The sequence below is a fragment of the Apus apus genome, chromosome 1 (assembly GCF_020740795.1).
Source record: "Apus apus isolate bApuApu2 chromosome 1, bApuApu2.pri.cur, whole genome shotgun sequence".
NCBI lineage: Eukaryota > Metazoa > Chordata > Aves > Apodiformes > Apodidae > Apus > Apus apus.
In genome coordinates, this window is record NC_067282.1 from 88236413 (window position 1) to 88258430 (window position 22018).

Genomic DNA, 22018 nt, shown 5'->3' on the forward strand with positions numbered 1-22018 from the left:
AATTAGTGTCTTACAGGCAGATTTTCTCTGACTGTACTATAAAAGTTGGAACCTGCTATGGGCGAGATGAATACAGACAGCTAATAAAGCTTGGTAGTAGTTCTGCCTGCAGCTCACTCTTGTGGTAGTACCTGAAAAGTGAACAAACCTTAGACTTTAGCAGTTGCCTTTTAAGTTTCTTGGAAAGCTGATACAGTTTTTCAGTTTTGACTGAAATGTCTTTTTCAAAGCAGTGCTAAAATTTAGCCAGCCTGTTCTTTCTGCATGTTTTCCAAAGTCTAGACCCAGAAAACTTCATTTTAGGCTTAGGCTTCATGGGCTGGAGCTTATATATACATCAGGTGTGAAAAGGCAGAATCTGTTAGCTAATTTATAATGTAATCCTATTCCTTAGACTCTCAAGTTATATAAGGACTCCAAGCTTGGTTTTACGGTACTAACGACTTGAAATAGCTTACCTTGCTGTTAGATGGTACTATGTTTGTTTCAGGGAAAGGTCACACAGCTTCAGGAAGGAGCAGGAAGAGAGGGTCTGGGAATAAGACTACTACGAGCAGCAAGTTTTTTAATTTGGATTTACCGAGTTGTTGGCAGTTGTAATTTCAACCTGCAGTCAGTTAACTGAGCTAAGAACAGAAAGGGAGAAAACGTCCTGCTCCTCTGGCTTTATATCCATCAATTCCAGTTCCTTGCAATTACCTTTTCCCCTTTCTTCCTACAGTGTTTTCTGCTGTCTGATCAGTTGTTGATGATCAGTGGTGTAAAGAGTTTTCATGGGCAAGAGAAATGGACATGAGGAGAGGGTTAACAGAATTTTTAATGAAAGCATAGCTTTATATTATGAGGACAAACAGGTGGAGAACAGGGACTGAATTTTAATGTATTTTTTAAGCAACAAATATTTAGAATTGCAAGGGGCTATGAGCAGATTGCACAGTGGAAGAAATAATGTCACAGTAGATGCTGAAATTACAGTTTTGGGCTTCATCTTGTCCTTCCGAACAGGGATATTAGAAGGTAAAGCTTTAAGAAACCATTCCAAGTAGCCTTTTCCTTTCTTTTTATGTTGTTTGATTGGGAGGCATTACTGTAAGTCTTAGTTTTGTCTATTTTGTAAAATTCTGACATGTATTTTTCATGTATATCCTGTGTGCACTCATTTCCAGCCATTTTTAGTAGTTTAGTTTTGTAGCTTAAACCTTAACCATGACCTCCTGTCCTCACTAGATGTGAGTGAGTGCACAATGTACTGTTCCTCAAACCACTCTAGGAATTTTTCTTCCTAGATTTTTTTACATTTGAATACAAATGAGATTTCTAACTGCTTGTTTTAGGGTAGCTCCCTGAACTGCTTTCAGTGGTTGACTGTCGTAACTGGGTTTCTTTAAAGTCAGAGAATTAAAAATTGAAGGTGCTTGCTGGAAATGGTATACGGCAGTGGGAGAGGAGATTGTTAATCTGTGCATGAAGGAATTTCTGGTTATTAGCTGTTAGGTTCTCAAGTCCTTTGTTACTCATCCCTTACCAGTTAGGCTTGTATTTATCTTCTGCATTTAGATTAAAGACAGAAATATTAACAGCCTAGTGGCACTTCTCCTTTTGAAATGCTGCTGTGGCTTCTTCCATCGATTTAGACTTCAGTAGTTTGTAAGAACTTACAGTTAGTGAGGCTAAAAATTCAAAGTTGTGGTTTTTTCCCTAGAGATGACAACTTTAAAGCTTATTTTACTAAGGTGTAGAATGCTATCAAATTATATATGGCAATAGATGATCAAACCTGATGTGACACAAATGCACATAGGAAAAATTAAGATTTTGTGTACACTCAAAGCTAATCCAAAGCTATTTTTTGAAGTGAGTGACATGATATCCATTGATTTATATGAAATTATATCCCTTGTAACTGGAATGGGTTGCCCAGGGAGGCTGTTGATGCCCCATCCCTGGAGGTTTTAAGGCCAGATTGGATGAAGTTTTGTGCAACCTGATCTAGTGGTAGGGTTCCCTGCTCATGGCAGGGGGGGGATGGAACTTGATCTTTAAGTTCCCTTCCAACCTTAATGATTCTATGATTTCAGTGAGCTTTGGATCAGACTTCATGTGCAAGTGATCTAACCAGATAATAAAATAAGTTGTTCTAATGTGCATAAAAGATGAAATTAGTAGAAAAAACATTATTAAGAGGTTGGTGGGGAAGGGTGGACTTACAGTCAAACAAGCAAGTTAAGTTTATATATCCTTTGAAGAGCACAGTAGTTAACTTGAAACAGGTGGTACCTGGATGTTGCATCTAATGTTTTTCTTTCTTTACTTCAGCTATATGGAAGCCTTGCTCTACCTTATCTATGCTTACCAGAATAACAAGGAACTCTTGTCCAAAGGCCCATACAGAGGGCATGATGAAGAGCTGATCTCTCACTACAGACGAGAATGTTTGCTAGTAAGTGAAGCGTGAATTATGTTTCAAAAAGTTGAACATGCTGCACATAGCTTTAACAAAATTAATTAGTAGAAAGTTTTGCAGTCATGTAAAAACAAAACCCAAGCAAAACCCCCTTCTTTAATACTTAAAATTATGTAAGGAGAAAAAGGAGAAGTAATAAGGAAAATATTGTTGCCACTATTTATTTTTTTTTCCCAAGAATCAATCATCTTCTTTATGACTGTAAATTGTGTGCTCTCTGCCATCATGTCTGGGCTTCATGGGAACAGTTGACAGTGCTGGTGAACAGATTTGCCCTGTTTCCACTGTTTGGTGGGGAGACAAATACTGGAAAAGGCATCAGGGTTTTTTTGCTTGATTGTGTTACTTTAGGAATAGAGAACACAAAAGCAAGTGATAGAACATCAGTCTTGAAAAACACAGCTGCAACAGATGAGTTGTGAGGTATCAAATGAAGTGTCTTGAGGAGTACATGAAACCAAGTGGTTTGATACAGTGTATTCATCATTGCTTTAAATGTTAAAACAGAACTGTGGTTCATATAAATTACTAGGTAGCTTTGTAGACAAACTGTGCCTTAAAACAAACGGATGTGTAGTAGAATGTGAAATGCTGTATACTTAAAGACTTTCCTTTTTCCTGGTGGTTTATGAAGAAGCTAAATGAACATGCTGCAGCACTGTTTGAATCAGGAGATGATCAGGAAGTAAATAATGGCCTGATCATCATGAATGAGCTTATTGTCCCATGTTTGCCCTTACTACTGGTGGATGAAATGGAAGAAAAAGATATTGTTGCTGTGGAAGATATGAGAAACCGTTGGTGTTCCTATCTGGGACAAGAAATGGAACGTAAGTCATTTATTCATTAAGGTAAAAGGCCCTTGTACACCTTGCTTATTGATGTCTTGAATTAAGCCTCTATCTTTTGTACCTTGGTAATGTATTTTGAGCTTCCCTGACTTCTGAATAAACCCACATGCATTTAAAGTTTTTTCATATGTTACATTGGGGTATTAAGCCTTAAAGGAAACATGCTTTTTGAATGGAAAGGCATTTGTGGTGTTAGGCCATCTGAAGGGACATATATATATATCAGAATGTCCTAGTTATTGCTGGCAGACCTGAAGAAAGTGGATTATTCCAAATAAAACTCCTCCTTTTCTCACCCACCACTAAAAAAAAAGGTCAGTGTTGGGCAGAAAAAGGAGAATCCACCTGCCAATGTAAATGCTTACATTAGTTTTTCTTGTTTTATTTGCAGCTAACTTGCAAGAAAAGCTGACAGATTTCCTGCCAAAACTGCTAGATTGTTCTACAGAGATTAAAGGTTTCAATGACCCGCCAAAGTTACCCTCCTACTCCACACACGAACTATGTGAAAGATACGCCCGAATCATGTTGTCACTCAGTCGAACTCCAGCCGATGGAAGATAAATTCTGCGACCTTCTTAAGCACATTGTATAAACTTTTTTTAGTTCTTAAAACCTTGCCTTCCTGTCACAGGGTTTGCTTGTTGCTGCTATAGTTTTTAACTTTTTTATTTTAATAACTGCAAAAGAGAAATGACTGTACAAACTTTAGCCAGACTGCAAACAATTAAAGCTGAGAATCGCATGGCGCTCAGTCGTTTCACCAGAAGTGATGCAACATACAAGTCTGATCCTTATGGCAAAACTGCTTTTTTGCCACTTAGCAGTTACAGTATTACTTTGCTTTTATCTTAAGATCCTTTACTTTATCAGCAGCTGTCTGGATCATTTTGTGACTGCAACTACTTTAAGTGTCCAGTGCTGTGTAAATACATGGTACTTGGTAGCTTGTAAATGAAATGAAAGAATAAAGTTTTATTTATGGCTACTTCTGTGTTTGCAAGCAGATACCTTGTATATTAGTGTAAAATACGGGTATTTTTAGAAGAGATACAGTATACTGATGGGTTACTCAATTTTATAGACAAGGTTCTTCAGGATTTTTGACCGGTTTAGTTACAGGTAGTCGGAAATAACTGTATGTGAATATACTGAAAAACTGTCACAGTATTATACACTATGGCTTTTTGTATATTCTTTACTGATCTGTATGATACTGCACCTGAACACTTTTTCGTGTGTGGCCATGCCAAGTCTTTTCTGATAGTAGGTACTGGCTTCTGAAGCATAACAATGGCACCTTCCTTCTGTTCTTAGAAAAAATTTAGAAAAAAAAAATAAAAGTATTTTCAGTAGTATATTGCAATTGCACCCTCTGAGGAATACTTCTAGAAATTGATTTAAGTAGAGAAAATAAAGATTTTAAGAAGTGGAATTTGTGAAGCTTAAGAATTAATCCATTTTTTAAATTAGTATTTTAGCCATGTAAGTGACCAGAAATAAAACCTTACGTTCATTCTTTACTTGAAACAGGTTGCTATTGGTGCAACAAAATATCTCAAATCTTTTATCTGTCCTAATGAGATTTCTATTGGAGGTGAAAAAAAGATCTATAGGACTTGTTTTGTAGAACTGAAATACTGTCTGGTTTTAATGAAGAAACTTAATTATTTTGTGGAAAAAGAAATTTAATGCGTCCTTAGGTAATCCTGTTACCTGACACTATTTTGATTCCTACTCTTCATAGAGAACTTTTTGTGTTAGAACAGTAAAATATGTGAATATTTGTTTGTATGTTTTTATTGGAGCGGCACTCAACTTTTTATTACAGACTTTCAAGTGGTGTTTATTCAAATGTCTACTAATAAAACAACGCAGAGGGGAGAGAAGGGGTGGTTAAATTCAGACCACCTAGAAATGTAATGGGCAGAAGTGTAGGCATCTCATGCAAGAAGAGACAAAGTTCAGTCTTGGTGCATACCAGCCTTGAAAGTTGTTCACTGTTGAGAGATAACTGGATCACAATATACAGTGAATAGAGTGTGGCCTTCAATTAAAAATCTGTATGGGGATAATTTCCTCTTCTGTTTTAATACTGAAGTGCTTCATACTTTGTCAAACTGTCAATTTTTCTTTTCTTTTTTTTTTTTTTTTATAATATTTAATTCTTACAAGTGCAATACTACTTGGGAGCCTTTTAGGTCTGAAACTACTGATATGTGAAATGTTGCCTTATAAGGAAAAAGATGTGCACATTATGAAAAGTGTGAAGATGCATTTAAAATATTTCACCTTTTACATCTGTTGCACTTTGGTTTGAAACTCAAAAATATGCTTACTTAGCACTGTGCATTTTTAAACAAGGTTTTGAACAGATTATATTTCTCATTTGCCTTTTTCAATAATGGTGAAAACAACTAAAAGTGAAAGCAATTTTATTTCTTTGCTAACAGGTTTTGGATTCAAATGTTTGTGAAAAATTTTAAGGAGAGCTCCCCATTAACTCTGCAGGAGCCAGTTGCCCTCATCATCTGTGTAATCTTTCATGTCAAACAGGGGAAAAGGCACTCTTTCTAAGGTAAAAGAGGAAGAAAATATTCTTCTTGGGAAGAATATCTAAGATATTTAAATTAAAAGGAAGCAAGTAAGGACAAGATTATTTGTTCTTACAGGGTTTATTTTTTTTTCCTGTTTCTTAAAGTATGAAAATCAGTTGTAGTTCATAGTACTGAAGATAAATATGTATTAATTTGCAATTACTTGAATTTTTGGTTAAATTGAGGTGGTCTGTCCAGTAAAGCAGAAATAAATATGTATTTTACTATTTTAATATTTTAAATATTTTGTATGAATTTATACTTTCAGCAAAATCATTAATAGACTAGCTGATATTTTGGATTCAAGATTTACAGAACCCATACAAGTAACAATGTAAGTAAAGTAATGCAGTTCATTAGGCCACCTAATAATCTGCAACTGAATTACATCAGAAGATATTATTCTTCATTATGGGAATTGTGAGATTTTTCTTATCAGGGTTTTTTCAGTTTATAGAACACAAAAAGATTACTTTTTTAACCCAGAGTAATTTACTAAATCACCTATGCCATCACTTCAATGCAAGAGGGGTTTTTTCCCAGGTATTGCCTCATACCATGGAGGAGCCATAAGACACTGCAGTCTTTCATTTATGTGTGCTTCTCCCCACCCCCACCCATATGTCTTCTTTTGAGCTGACCTATCATATTGCTGCATTTTAACAGAAATTTTGATAGTATCAAAAATCCTGTTGTTTCTAGTTCAAGCTGCTGTAGCAGATCTCTTACTTTCAGCCCAGCAGAAGACCATGAGCAGCAGCAGAATTACTCTGAACAAATGAGGAATAAGGGAGTCTATTTGTACTTTTTAGATGTCGTGCTCATTGAAATCACACAAGATTCAAGGGGGTAGGCTAGACCTTCATTACTGGATCATTTTTTCTTTGTGGACAATGTGTACTTTAACTGCAGTGAATAACTAATGCAGTGAACAGATTTGCTCTAGAAAACGTGAAGTATGAGTGTAGTCAAAAGCATATGCTTCATGTTCAAACATTAAAAAAATAATAATAATCTGATAATGTCTGTATTCAATATCTTACAGATTATTTTTAGCCTACTCCAGTATGCATGTTGAAGACTGCAGCTCCAGAAAGGTATCTGACAATAATCAGTAGCACACAGGAAACAGTCTGATACTGTCCAACAAATGCAAAGGTCCGTAAAGAGAGACCTGTTGTTTATATGCTTAATTTTGTGCTGTTTTCTTTTCTCAAAATCCACTGAATCTAAGTGTCTGTGGGAGGCCTTACATAAGCACAAGTTAAGAATACTGATGAAGAAATGCACCACTCTATATGCTAAATCGCATCATCTACTCAAAATTTTCCAACATAAACAGGTACCTTACTTTTCAAAAAATATACTCTGGCTTAGTGTCTAGAAGGATATAGGAAAAATGCATTATCAGTCATGGCATTGAAAGGAAATTGGTTGCATCTCTTTGTTCCTTGCTTTTGGAGAGGATAGTAATACAGATAGAACAAAGCTCTTCTCCAAAGAGGTCTTTTAGCAAAATACAATAGGTAGAATTCAATAGGAGAGTGATTCTTTCACCTGAAACAGCTATTTTTCATGTAATTGATATCTGGTTATCCTTTACATCTTCTGTCCTTAAAGATGTTCTCAAATCTTGGGATTGATGGATATGCTTTTAACTGAAAACACTCTTTATTCCTAAGGAGCATCTTTCTTCATAGACTAACAGTATTGGTAGTCCCCTAGTTGAGTTTCCATCAGCAGAACATTCCTGCTTGGTTCAGCTCTTTTATTTCAATTCTTATCATTACAGGCTTAAGTTCATATCTCTGCAGTCCCTACCCACCTCTGTGTTTTATGTCTAGGTATTTGCTATCATTTTCTGGGACTATATCTTCTTTATCTGTGTTAAAGTTCTGTGAACCCCTTTGTATTTCACAAACATGCAGACAACAGGGAGAGAGTAATAATTCCTGTACATTTCCTTCAAGAAACAAAACTTTTGTTTTGTCCGTGACCTTAACCTGTAACAGTGAAACTTTTAATTGTGTTGTGGTCTTAAAGACTTGGAAAACCTTTGGAAGTTTCAGGAGGGGTTGCTTTTTTAATTACAGCAAATACAGAATCACAAGGTGGAGAAAATTACTACATAAACATAGTAAACTTTTCTGTGGGTTAGGAAAAAAACATTTTTCCAAGTATGAAGTTTTGAGAAAAAAAAAACAACCTTGTGCTTTCTTAGGGAAGAGATTGGAGAGTCAGACTTTTCAGAGAAAACTTGATCTATGGAATTTAGAATCTTGTAACTTTTAAAAGCTCAAGATAAAATACATTTTTACAATCTGCTTACGAAGCTCTTTAGTTTGGAAAGATTGTGCAAAGCCTTCGACACTGTCCCGAATGACATCCTGGTCTCTAAAGGATATGGATTTGATGGATGGACTACTCGGTTGATAAGAAATTGGCTAGATGGTCTCAGAGAGTAGTGACCAACGGCTTGATGTCCGGATGGAGAGCAGTGATGAGTGGTGTTCCTCAGGGGTCGGTACTGGGAGCAGTGCTGTTTAACATTTGTCAGCAACATGGACAGTGGGATCAAGTCCACCCTCGGCAAGTTTGCTGATGACACCAAGCTGTGTGGTGAGCTCGACATGCTGGAGAAAGGGATGCCATCCAGAGGGACTTGACAGGCTTGAGAAGTAGGCCCATATCAACATCATGAAGTGCAAGGTCCTACATGTGGGTTGAGTCAATCCCAAGCTAAAATTCAGGTTGGGTGGAGAATGGATTGAGAACAGCCTTAAAGCTAAGGACCTGGGGGTGCTGGTTAATGAGAAGCTCAACACAGGCCAGCAATGTGCACTTGCAGCCCAGAAAGCCAACCATGTCCTGGGCTACACCAAAAGTAGCGTGGCTAGCAGTTCAAGGGAGGTGATTCTCCCCTTTTACTCAGCTCTGATGAGACTCCACCTGGAGTACTGTGTACAGTTGAGGAGTCCCCAGCAGAAGAAGGACATGGAGCTGCTGGAGAAAGGCCAGATGAGGGCCACAAAGATGATCCAAGGGCTGGAGCACCTCTCCTATGAAGACAGGCTGAGACAGTTAGGACCGTTCAGCCTGGAGAAGAGAAGACTCCGAGGAGACCTCATAGTGGCCTTCCAGTACCTGAAGGGAGCCTACAGGAAAGCTGAGGAGGGACTTTTTACCAGGGTGTGTAGTGATAGGACAAGGGGGTAATGGTTTTAAGCTGAAAGAGGTGACATTTAGGTTAGATGTTAGGAAGACATTCTTTAGTGTGAGGATGATGAGACACTGGAACAGGTTGCCCAGGGAGATTGTGGCTGCCCCTTCCGTGGAAGTGTTCAAGGCCAGATTGGATGGAGCTTTGTGCAACCTGGTCCAGTGGGAGGTGTCCCTGCCCATGCAGGGGTTTGGAAATAGGTAATCTTCTAGGTGCGTTTCAACCCAAACCATTCTGTGATTCTTTAAGTTTTGTGTCACATTCAGTCCATTAAATGGATTATATATAAAAAAAAACCCATAAAAAACCAAACAAAAAAAATTAAAAACAAACAAAAAAACCCAAAACAAAGCGAGAAAAACCCAAAGAAACAAAAAGCCTGACCAGAACAACCCTCCCCACAAAACAAAATAACAGACTCTCCAATTCTTGGGGGAGGTAATACTGCTCTGAGAAGTCCGAATTTATGTGGTCAAGAGACTTTTTGTCTTCTGCCTTCCATGCTTACTGTGTATTTTGGACAAGTAAATTGTGCTTTGGAATATGTAAAATTTACCTTTGAATTTCTGAGAGGAGATTTGTTATCTGCAGTACCACTGAACGGGAGATGAAGACTTTTCATTGTATTTGGCAGAGGCACTTGTTCTGCTCTCAGCTGATGGCGATTTTAGTTAGTTGTTCTGGCAAGGTGCTTGAACAGATGATAAATCACTTCAGTGAGAAATTTTTCTATTCTTGCTTTAAAGAGATTTTGTAAATGTATAATGTCAGTTCTTGGTGATAATCAAGAAAGTCTGATGAGTTCAGCTGGCTATTTTCTATCAGAAGTTCAGTGAAGCTGTGAATTTTTTTATTTATTGTTGGTTATCTCTATCCTATCAGCTGGCTAATTTCTTCCTTACCCACAGTCAAAGCACTTCTGAAACTTAAGTAGACTATTCCTCCTTTTTTTAGGTAGAAATCAGTTGTAGAGGATTATAAGAGGCCTGAGGTAGCAAATAATGGTTAGCTCTGGCTAAGAGAGGCTTGTTATATAACCAGTTTTAAACTAATCTATTTTATTCACTGTTTCTGCCATTAAGACTTAATTTATTTGCTTTAAAGTGGTGTGGTAAGTCTTATAAATGCTGTTTACAAATCCTCTATAAAAGGATGCTGTACAAAGAATGTCTAAAGGGAAGTGCTGGACTATGAATAAATGTTGAGGGCTCCTAAGTACTGGAGTCTGACCCCTCTTTCCAGAGTGAAACTATTGTAGGGCTTGATCCCAGCAGAGATCAGAAGAGAAATGAGAGGTCTATCCACTGGAGAAACACTCAGAGTTGTGACTGGACAGAGATACTCCTTCAGGATTTCTGCAGAGTGGGAGAGCGAAGGCTGCTGAGTTCCCTCATCTTGCCTTTGACCAACCCCAGGATCCTTGCCCAGAGAAGACTCGACACTTCCCAGCAGTGTATGCAAAGCTGGATTTGACCATGAGAGGTGGAGTACAGAGATCTCTTCTGCTGGAGAAGAGGGAGAAGAAACCAGGAGTATTTTGGACAGGAGCACTGGAGAGCTAGGTGTGCCATTACTGGAAAGGCAAAGGATGGCAACAGTTGGGAGAAGCCCTCTCTCTTCCATAGGGGTTGCTGTCCACACATTGGCCGGTCCCCTCCTTCCCCATCACAGGACTGCGATGCTAGGCTTATGCATTGGCAGAGCTGACAAGTCTGTCCTCTAACAGACTGCTTTGCTGGCCGAGTGCCTGCTTTGCCACTCCTGTTTAGTGTCACACCTGCAAGCTTTTACTTCTTTTCAGGTCCCTTCTGAGATTCTTCCTAGGGTACTAGCTCCGATGGGTAGATTCTTCCTAAGCGGAGGATCCTGTATCAAACCTGTACCCAAGTAAATCCAGCTCACTGAGTAATCTTTGCTACACTGTAACCAACAAACTAATTAATAGAAATCTATATATAGCCTTCCTTCAAATTTTAAAGTATTTTCAGATGGGGCCAGCATCTTTTCAGTCATGCGCTATGACAGAACAAGGGGCAATGAATGCAAACTAGAGCACAGGAAGTTCCACCTCAACGTGAGGAAAAACTTGTTTACTGTAAGGGTTATGGAGCACTGGAACAGGCTGCCCAGAGAGATTGTGGAGTCTCCTTCTCTGGAGAATTTAAAGATCCATCTGGATGCATTTCTGTGTGACCTGCCCTAGATTCTCTGGTGTTTCTGCTCTGACAGGGGGTTTGGACTGGGTGATCTCCAGAGGTCCTTTCCAACCCCTACCGTTCCATGATTCTGTCAGTTATTGCATATTTTTCTTCTCACTGATGAAGAGGTCTGACCTGATTTGTTCCCCTCCTTTCACTAGTAATGCTTCTGCTGGAAAGGAGTTCCCAGTAACAAGAAACCTGTATGTCACAACTCCACAAAATCTTCATTGGAATAAAAAAAAATAAACTTTCTGTCTCGCACCATCTCAGGCAGCTTTAAGAGCCACAAGATTGTAATGGAATAGCCTGTCTGGTGATCTGTGGTCTCCCCTGGTAGGTAGCATTGGCATTCTCTGTGCCACTTAGTGTGTTTAGACTTGGCATGAGGCTGTATTTGACACAGCACTGCATACTGCCATGAAATAGTTTTAATGTTTCTCCAGAGTAATGCCAAATGTCCTGAGAGCATGTGCAGAAGGGTCATATGGGAGATTATCAGGTTGCATATGGGAAGCTACTTCTGCATGTTAAGACCCCAAAATGCAAATTTCAGCACTGACAGTAGGCTTCCTACACCAAAGAAAGATAAACAGGTGAAAAATCACATCAGACAGACTGCAAGTGAACACAGTTATGTTGAAATGGAAACCTTTGTCTTCTGAAAAATCTTGCATGGTGACAGCCTAACTATGTTACATACAGTGTTAATACAGTTAATTCACTGAAGTTTCCTGTTTGTTGAGTTTTGACCAAGCTCTTACCAACTGTATTACAGTATTTTAAAAGTTTCTATTTCTTAAATGGTCCATCTCCCTAAACTAGGGATCTGGAAAAGAGTCAGTCTATAGGTAACTATCTTTTTTAAAAAAAGAAACACACCTTTCTTGTTGAGTTCTTTGGCTGACCTACATAGGAAATTATTTAGATTGAATACATTAATTTGGACAGCCTTTCTTTTTTTAACTGCAGAAAACGTGTATTATTGACAAGGCTTTTACATTGCAGGTTTTATACTGCCTGTGGGTTTTGTCTGGAGTGAGTTGGGTTTGGTTTTATGCCTGTCACACTTCTGATGTTTTCTGGAGAGTGTAACGGTGTAAGCGATTGCTTGGGAGTCTCTGATGACATATTGTCTCAGGAACAGGGTTCTCTGGGGCCTGAAGTACATCACAGCCATGCTCCATTAAAAACGTGAATGCTTCCCTCAGTGATGGAGAGAGCAGCTTATCTGGGAAGGCTGAGGTTTTAATATTCAAGGGAAAAAGACTGAAATATTTCACATTTATTCTGTCTACATAGATTTACTGAAAGTATCAAAGTCTGTCTTTGTGTGATGAGAAACTGCAGAGCAACAGCTGGAGGATGTTGCTTTTGTTTGGGTTCTGAAAGACCTCAGGATGCTCTCTACCCTGAGAGAAAGGATTTCCCATCACAGGTAGGCAGGAGATGTAATTTCCTATGCTGTGAGGCAGATTTCCCATGAGTGTAATTCTTCAGCACCCAGATAGAGCCTCTGGGACACGATGACCTGCTGGCTCATGTGGCAGCGCTGCAGCCATGTGGCCAGGGTCAGACACAGCTCTGGGTGGAGCGGGAGCTGTGCGGGACAGAGGCTACTCGCTCTCCTCTCTCCCACCCTCCGTCAGGGCAGGGGGGTCTCTTGCCACTTTCCCTCCATCCACCAATGATCCCGGCGGCAGCAGGGCTCTGGGCGAGGAAGCCCTCTCCCTGCTGCTCGTTCCCCTTTTTCTTTTTGGCTCGGCGGGTCAGAGGAGGGGACCGGTGGCAGCTGCTCACCTCACTGGTAGCAGGGTGGGCAAGGGGGTTTTGTGCAGGTCTTCTCTGTGCTTCCTGAGTGAGTGAAAGACGAAGCCATTTGAGTCACCAAAAAGCCAGGGATGTTTTGAAATACGTTTGTTTTTTGCTTTTTTGCTGGTTTGGTTTGTTGTTGTTTTTTTCCAGTCAATGCTGTGCTTTGCTTTGCCTGGGCAGGAGGGCACATTGCAGGTTATTTTTAACTCATGACACTTCGTATATGTATCTGGCTACAGCAGGGGAAAATAATTTTACACTTTTTGCTGATATCTTCATGTGAGCTGGAACAATTTATTTCTTTCCTTGGACTGGAAACTTGGTGTAGATATTAACACGGAAAGCCTGAAGTGATTTTGGTAGGGTAGAAAGCTTCTTAGAGTAGTTTGTTCTAATGGCTGTGATTAGTGTTGCCATTCATAATAGACAGCTTTCTGATCTTAAAATGGCTAGTGATTTTTAGTGACTCATCCTTTTGCTCTGAAGTTCACTTTTTGATTGGTACCTATCCTGTGGCTTTAGAAGGATGTGCCAGCTCCCAGGAAGCCTCCCGAGGAAACTGGTGGGGCTTTCTGAGACTCTGGGGTGCCTGTGAGAAACAGAACCAAGGATAGTGATTGGAGGTTTCCAGCATCCTATTTGGTGTTTAAGCAGGAATGAGGAAGGAATTAATCTTTATTGCATTCACCTAGTTTGAGATTTGGTAGGCAGGCCAAAGATTACTTTAGCTAATTAGACTCTCTAATTGGATTTAAAAAGTTATTAACCTTTTCAATAGGCTCTCCAGAGTGGTATGTCAGCATGTACTGAGCTAATTTTCAGCCAGCTGTTGGTTCCACTTGAAGGGCTGACAAGCGGAGGGCAAGCTAGGGTCGGCTTGCTCCTTGGTGAAGAGAGGACAGGAAAAAGTCTATGTCCCTGTTCTGCCATGCCCGGGGGTGTAGAAGAGGAAGGTGGTGCTCTGGCAGAGAGAGCACAAGAGAGAGTCCTTGGCATGTAACGCTGGGCTGGGTGCGTGCCCAGATAGCTTTGTCTTACCTTCCCAGTCACTTACCACTAATAAAACTGGCTAGGGTTTTAACAGAAGGCTGAATGAAGAAAGCTCTTCCCAACTCTTTTTTTCCTATCCTTTGACTCCATCTTGCCTTTGTGTTTGCCTTGTCTGTGTCACACGTGACAACTTTTCTTCATCCCAGAGACAGTAAGGACTTATTTCTACACAAAACCGTGAGATGCACATTAAAGTACCGAAAATGAATGCCCAAGGTTGTGGTGGGGACAAAAGCTACAAAGCAGCATAATATTTCCTGGACATATCAGAAGGTATGATTAGAGTTTTACAATTTTTGGACGAGCACTATTCAGAACTTTTTCATTCTTGATGAATTTAAGAGATGCTCAATGTCTAGTCCTCTGGGTTACTCAGTCCCATGTATGCAAGGCCAACATAACACTATATGGAAATTTCAGAAAGAACCTGAAAAGTTAAGACATACTCATGATCAAAATAATGAGGATGAATGGCCTTGGGGTCTGATGTAGCACATCTACAGGAGCTTTCCTGCAAATATTTCTCCTCACTCAACATACTTTAGGACTTCTGAAATTTTATTTCTGGCCTTAGCAGTCTAGTAGTACATGAAGTCATATGGGCAGGAAAAAAGATACATTTATTTGCTAAAAGTTACCCTATTAAGTAGAAACCAAATTTAAAACACAAAATCTGAGATACTCAGTTTTCATGTATCAGCAAGAAGTCTAAAAGCCCCAACTCTCAAGATATGTTGCATTTTTATTTCCTCCCCTAATACACACATTTGCACTACTTTTAAGTTGCAGCGTGCTGGAGGAACTAGAGAACTGCAGCCAGCACTAGGCTAGGTGTGGTGTCTATGCTATAGAGCTGCTGTTTGATGGGTTCCATTAATGCAGGAGCTGCTTACTGGTAGCTGCTTTCCTTCCTGCATTCTTGACCGTAGATGTTCTACCTGCTACACAGAGCTCAGCCTTACTGTCCTGGCCGTGTCACACTGTGGATTGCTGGCAGCACGGCTCTCAGCTCGGTAATGACAGACTTCTGTCACTTTCCAAATAGAAAGCTCAAGGGCTGACAGCAGTCCTCAGCTACCAGTGTGCTGTAGCAAAATCCAGGTATTGACTAGAAGGAATAAGTCATACTGCTGGTACTGCCCTTTTTTCATAATTCCACTTCCAAATACTTTGCTGAATGGTAGCAGTAACTTTCTTCAGTTGCATAACGTGCTCAATGCAAAATACTCAGAAGGCTTGCCACAAGTCAAGGATAGGATCAGTGCATGCAGTGATCGTAATCTTTTTTATCACAGGGGTCTTTGTTCTTTTTTTTATACAAGTTTCCTGGGTTTAGCCTGGAGTAAGCAACCTGTAGCTATGGAATGCCAGACTGAGATATGGGATTTTTCTTATTGGATACCTACAGCACTGGGAGAAGTGAAAGAAAAACAGCATTTTCTTATTTTTTTTTAATAAACTCCAAAGAAACAGTGCTTTACCTGCCCTTACGTTTTTACCATCTATATGTGTGTCTTGTCGCAGAATGGAAGTGCAGTAAATAGTTTTTTGTAATTATAGTTCTTGTTTTTGCTTTTGCTAAACTCTTTCTAGACTACACTGGGAGATTTCTGAACTGATTCACTGTCCTGTGTGCTAAAACTAACACAGAGCAGCACTATCCCTGCCTCATGTGTTGAGGCTTGTAAGTCAATCTGTGCAGTTCATTCAGCAAAGTTTATGGTGTAATGGAAAAGTTCATTGAGAATACACAGTTGTAACCTGTACGATCTGAAATAACACACACTTGGAAAAATCTTAATGTGGTATCTTGTAATGAGCGGTAATAAAAGTATGAAAAATAGATTCCTGCACCATTCCTCCTCTGTAAGACTGATTATGTGCTTCTTGGAAACATGCTTTCAATTTTGGAAAGTCAAGTATTGTCTCTCATCATTTATGAGCAGGCATCCTTGAACAAATACAGCCCTTCAGAAAGTGGACCTGACAGTCACTTGTGGCAGGGAGGAACACAAAACTTAGAGATGGGTACTCTCATCATCACCTTCTGGTTTGTGTTGGATTATATGCTTGAAACCCCAGTTGAGAGAAAAGTTCAGCTGCTAGTGAATTAAAATCACTAATGGTAAGAGTAAATACCTATCCTGAATATCTTTTAATTTTCAAGACAGGGTGGAGAAAGCTATGTCCTCTGCAGTGTATGGAAAGGAAGCTGAGCAGAAAAGAAAATAAGCTTAGGACATGTGTTTGAGGACTGCATTTCTGGTCTGCATATTGAATCTTACTTCTAGAACCATGAGCTTCTAGAGAAGCTGGTTGAATCCTCCCTCCATACCACTCAATAAATCCTAAAATATGTTAAAATCAAGTCTTGATTATGTGTTGTCAAGCCAGTCTTCTGTTCGTCCTGTAGATTAGACAGAACATTTGGTGGCTGTAGTCTGAGGCTGGCACAAATGTGTACTTACATGTATGTGGTTATTCTGATTCCTCCTTCACAAAGGAGAAAATGGATTATTCTGTACATTCAGAAAAAAAAACCAAAACCAATTCAGACACATTTTGACAAGTTCTGGATGGCTGTAGGTTCCCATGCAAGCAGATTGTTTGCAGGGGCTTGGTGATTCTATCTTGAAAGTTGACAATATTTTGGTTCAAAGCTACTCAGACCTCTGCAAATATGCAACCTTAAAGGTATTTAAGGATTTTAAAATTATTTTTCAAAAAATCAATAATGTAAAAATAATTCTAATAGTAAAGAAGCATATAAAAAGTGTAAAAGAAACTGAAAAATCTAAATAGTTATTAGCTGAAGTGCAAGTATATAGATTTTAGGGTACTGTGTGGAACAAGCACACTTTTCAGAATATTAGTTAGCCCGTGTTATCTAGTATATTCACAATCAAAGCCTAATCTGTGATTTTTCTCTTGAATAATGTTGTCACTTTATAGATAATATGAAAGAAAACGTTATTTAAAATCTAGCTTAAAGCAGAAAAACAATTAACTGTGATGTCAAAGTAAATTAAATTTCAGCTTTTTTATGTCAATGTTAAAACTGTAGGAATGTGTGCACCATAGGAAATTATTCAGCTATTAGCTATTTCAGTGCTAAGTTAAAGTTCAGCCAAGCTATTTTTGGGGGTAAAATACTGAAGATGAAAGTGGGACTTAAACTGTCATTTTCACCTTCCAGTTTGTACCTTTTTTCCTCTGCTAAAGCCTTTGTGTCCCCAGTGAACTGTAAGATTCCAGGGATCCTAAGTGTTTAGTGCATGGCTACCGTGGATCACTGTTTGCATAAACAGCAGCAGCAACTTGGATACCAATGCTAAACAGCCTTGTTGAAATGACCATTTAGTGGCAACTGGTCCTAGGATCCAGCTTTTAGTCCTTATTTAGTTGTACTTCTCTCTTCCTGAAGCAGAGGGGAAAAGAAAGGTTTGCTATTACCACTCATGTCAGAATTAGCAGCTTTCCAGTCCTCTCCGTTGTAGAAGATCAAACCACAGTGCAAACTCCTCTTGGGAGTAAGTGGCATAAATGCCCTGAAGCAACTCCCATCTCCGTGATCCCTGAAAAGTTCAGAAGAAAGGGAACTGAATCTAGAGTCATTGCTGCCTTCCCAGTGGTGCCCCAGAAACCAGACAGGTTCACTCAGCTGACACTTCCTTGCAAAAATCCTCAGCGCTGGCTGCAGAGTAGCCAAATAGCACCCTAAGCCTGTTGCCTTACCAGGACTTTGTTGTGGAACTGACGTATAAGGAAGACAGCTGTCTTTAGCCCTGTTGGTTTCTGGTGCTAAGTGCTTCTGGTACTCTTTTAAAATTAAATAGCAGCCACCTTTCTCTCAATATTTTGTTTTACAATATGGTGCTGAGTGTACTCCTGTAACTTCTTCCTCCAGTTCTCAGAGGTAGATGCCCTTCTTGGTTTCAAAGAGGAATTGTGCAGTTTTAAATCCTGTTACTTCTATAATCACAGAGTGCAGAGAGCAATGTGATACATATGTAAAACATGGTATTTCTTTCAATTTTCTACTGCAATCTCAACTGCTTTTTTAAAATTCCTATTCAGCAATTTGAGGAAAAGTTTTAAGGGCCAGAACATTTCAAGTACAAGTTAAAAAGAGTTTATAAGAGGAGTGCCAAAACTAGGAACATATGGCTGCAATAGCAGCAGCAATATGAAGCTTTGAATATATTGTTGTGGTGTTTTCCGTAACTGGTATTCTGATACTGATTGCGTGTTCTGAAAGTAATAGTATAATTTATTTTAAAAAATTACATTAGAAAAGAAATACTATTATTCTGACATCAGAAGTGAACAAGCTAGTGGAGTCTTTAAATGTTACTGCTGAAAAATAACCTAGGATGCCCAAGTCATGCTGGTTGGTTTTTGTTGTTTGTTTGGTTTTTTTGGGGAGGAAGTGCTTTTGTTATGGTGTTTTTAGAGCTGACTGTCTCCCATGTTCTGCATGATCAGGGTGCTTTTGTTTGTCTTAGATATATTAGTACTGTGAAAAAAAAACCAACAACAGAAGCATGGTGAGAGAATGACGATGATTAATACATCTATCTCTATGCCTTTTACATTTTCTTTTTTATTTAAGGTGAGCTTTCAAAACAGACACTGCTACAGTAAACACCTTTGTATTACTGACATTGGGGGACAACACTTAATTTCCTTAAACCTTCTTTGAAAATCCAAATACTTTCTAGGAGATGAAGAAATATTTAAGCAATAGGATACATGAAAACTTTCTACTCTTCCTTCAAAGGCTATAAATACTTTCACGAATGTGTTCCTCTTACATAGGTCTGCAAGTTTTGACAATACCTAAGCAATGTATATGCACTGTTTTGCAGTAGTCGTGTGAATTTACTTATCTTTCTAGCAATAAAGAAGTGAAGAACAGCTGTAGCTGTACTATTTTAAATACTGGGTTTTTAAATTGATTTTATATTTTATTTTTTAATGCTCACTTGGGCATCTGAAAATCAGACTTGACATGTCATTAAATAATTACTTTTCAGACTCAGTCAATCTTTTAAGACATTGAGGAGTTTTATCATGTAGCTTTGGGAAGCATTTTACTCTTAACTTGTCTACAATACTGTGTTTTACTATTTGTTATTTACTATTTGTTAAAAAATCCTATTTTTTACAAAAGGTTATCTTTTTGCACTTTCAGAGAATTGAGTGGGACACACTAGAAGGATTACTTACTCTTCTGATGAAAGTTTTTCTTGTTCATCTCATACAAAATGAGTGTCTGTGAAAAACATAAGCTGCCAGCTTTTGTTGTCATGTGCCTCAGGTAAGATATTTTACAGGTTGGGGTTTTTTTTTGCTGATAGGAGATGGAACTGGGCATTTCTTTCTTTCTCCTAAGTAACATAATGTTTACCTGTTCAGCAGACTGAAACCTCAGAAGAATAGTCATATGCTTGCATGTTTCCTGGTAAGTTAAAAGTACTTTGGAGTGTTTGCAATGCTTCAGTGAACCTGAGCGTGGTATTAAAATAGCACTATTTAGTGCAGTATCTACTGTAAGAAATATTTTTTTTTCTTATTTCATTATCTGACAACTTAAGATTATATATCACATTGGCACATATTTTTTAATTGTTGGCCCTCCACCAACTGTTTCATAAAGTGTCACATACATTGAGACAGTTTTAAGAGAAAGACTTTTCTTCCTTGGATGTGTTGTGTGGAAATGAGATTATCTGTCCTCCTTCATTCAGTTTTCCCCTCCAGCTGAAGTCTTTTCTCTATGAGGGACACTTCTCTTGTTGAGGTAGAGTTAATGAGTCATATAAATCTGGGAGGGCTTTAACATGGGTGAGCAGTGAGCCCTTGTGTTACTGGTAGACTTGGAAGAAAACATTCTGGTTCTGTAAGCCTGAAGGCTGCAAGATGGCAGAAGCTGGGAGCATATAGCAGAGTGAGAGCAGATGCAGCTGTGTTCAGTCTTTCACACTATTTGCTGACCCTCTATCAGCAAGTTAAAAACATTCCCTGTTAAGGTGCTTGGGTAGGAGAAGAATAGAAAATAGTTAAATTGAGAAACTTCTTTGGCCAGCTGTGCTTTGCAGTGCCTCTCAGTAGAAGGCATTTGTTCTCTTTTCTCCTCTCTAAACCAAGGCTGAGATTTAATTTGAATGTTTTTTAGCCATGCAATACCCCTGGGAATGAATCCTATAAAATAGCCTGGATCAGGCCTGTACCAATTGTAGACCTGTTTAGTCTGAATGAGCTTTAACTTCATTATGTTAGTACAGAATAATTAGCAGAAAACTGAAATGCAATTTTGTCAAGAGAATGGCAGTTCTGGGGCTTTACCTCACCTATAGCCTTGCGAGGCTTTTAGTGTCCTGACAAGCAATCTGTCAGAGCAGGAATGTTGAGTGCATTCATTTTTTACTTCAGTTCTTTTCTTACAGCAGCTCAAGTGACTCTACTGAAACTCTGGCATTTATCACAGACAAAATTAGGTCAGAAGAGAGCACAGAGGTACTGAACTGAAAAGAGATAAATTCATCCTTAGAAAGGAAAAAAAAAAGTTTCAAGCTGCAAACTTAGGTTTGATTTGTCTCCTCCACATAAGGTAGGACTTTTCCTAAGGGATTTTCCAGCCCTGCTAACACAGTATCTTTGATATGAATGTACTATCAAGGTCTGTGGGAAGAGTATTTTTTGTTGTTGTTGAGCTATGTAACTTCAAGTAATTACAAAACATTTTATTTTTTTTAACCTAAATGTAAACAAAAGCCACCTAGGGAAGAATCTGTTGTGGTTTGGTCTTATAGTGTCCAGACATACAAGTTGCTGAGCGTGTTTAAGTAGCAGCAAGAGTGGTGGGATTTATTTGTAGTCATTATTTTACAGGACCCTAGTACTTGCATTCTGGTTACTACCAGTTTGATGATATAGCTGATATAACTGACTACATGTATGACTGACTACTGGTATGACATCTTCCAATGTGAAAAATTACAACTTTCTAATTGAGATTTAAAGAAACAAATATTAGCATATTTGGTATAGATTGTGTTCCTTAATTGCCTGTGCTGTTACAGTTCAGATAAGGTTTTTTTAATTTTTTACTGGGCCAGATTGAATATGTAGATGCAGATATAGCATGATCTTAGGAGACAACATTATGAAGAAGATGCCTCTGGTTATACCTAAATATCTTTCAGAATGCATTGGTGTGTTTGCCACTTGCTTTTCATCTCATGTAAATCTGATATTATTCAGATCCTTTCTACAGTGATTCTTCTCTTCTAAAACCTTTTGTAAGCAAAGGATTCTCTTGTAGAATTCACTACCTAAAGTGGTTACACTTTTCCCCCTAACAATAAACTGGTAAGTCTGGGTAAACTAGTTCAGGTGTATCAGTTATTTTTGATATGATAAAGAAGAACGATTAATTTAAAACTATTTTCAAACAAGCTACAAATTTCTGCAACTGGGTAATCAACTGGTTCTCACTGAGTATCATTGCATCTAACTCTTAATAGGCTCAGTGAATCAAAGTCGTTTTCAGCAGAGAGGATGTGGGGAAGAATACTGGAAAGCGCAGGCAGACTACAGGAGGTGGTTTCTGATTATTTTTCTAGTGGTAATAATGTGTTACAGCATGTACTGTGTACTGGTCCTATTATTTATCTTTATCATGTGACTGAATTCCTTGAGGCTCCTCAGATCTGCAGTCTTTAGCACAGGTGTGTTTGAGGAGTCAGTGTCTTAGTGAGTGATCTACACACAGACTTCTGAGTAAGAGCAAATGGGTACCTGGGTGCAAGCTTCTGCAA

The 22018-nt window shown here is 38.7% G+C and overlaps 1 protein-coding gene across 2 annotated transcripts in view; it reads left to right on the forward strand.

Moving 5' to 3' along the window:
- The window catches only part of USP25 (ubiquitin specific peptidase 25), a 97903-nt gene extending 93600 nt beyond the window's left edge, over positions 1 to 4303 (forward strand). For both annotated transcript variants that reach the window (XM_051610257.1, XM_051610261.1), the window contains 3 exons: positions 2317 to 2440; positions 3099 to 3294; positions 3707 to 4303. In XM_051610257.1, coding sequence (XP_051466217.1) covers positions 2317 to 2440; positions 3099 to 3294; positions 3707 to 3879 — 493 coding nt within the window. In that variant the 3' untranslated portion in view covers positions 3880 to 4303. The remainder of the gene's footprint in view (positions 1 to 2316; positions 2441 to 3098; positions 3295 to 3706) is intronic.
- The last annotated feature ends 17715 nt before the right edge of the window (positions 4304 to 22018 follow it).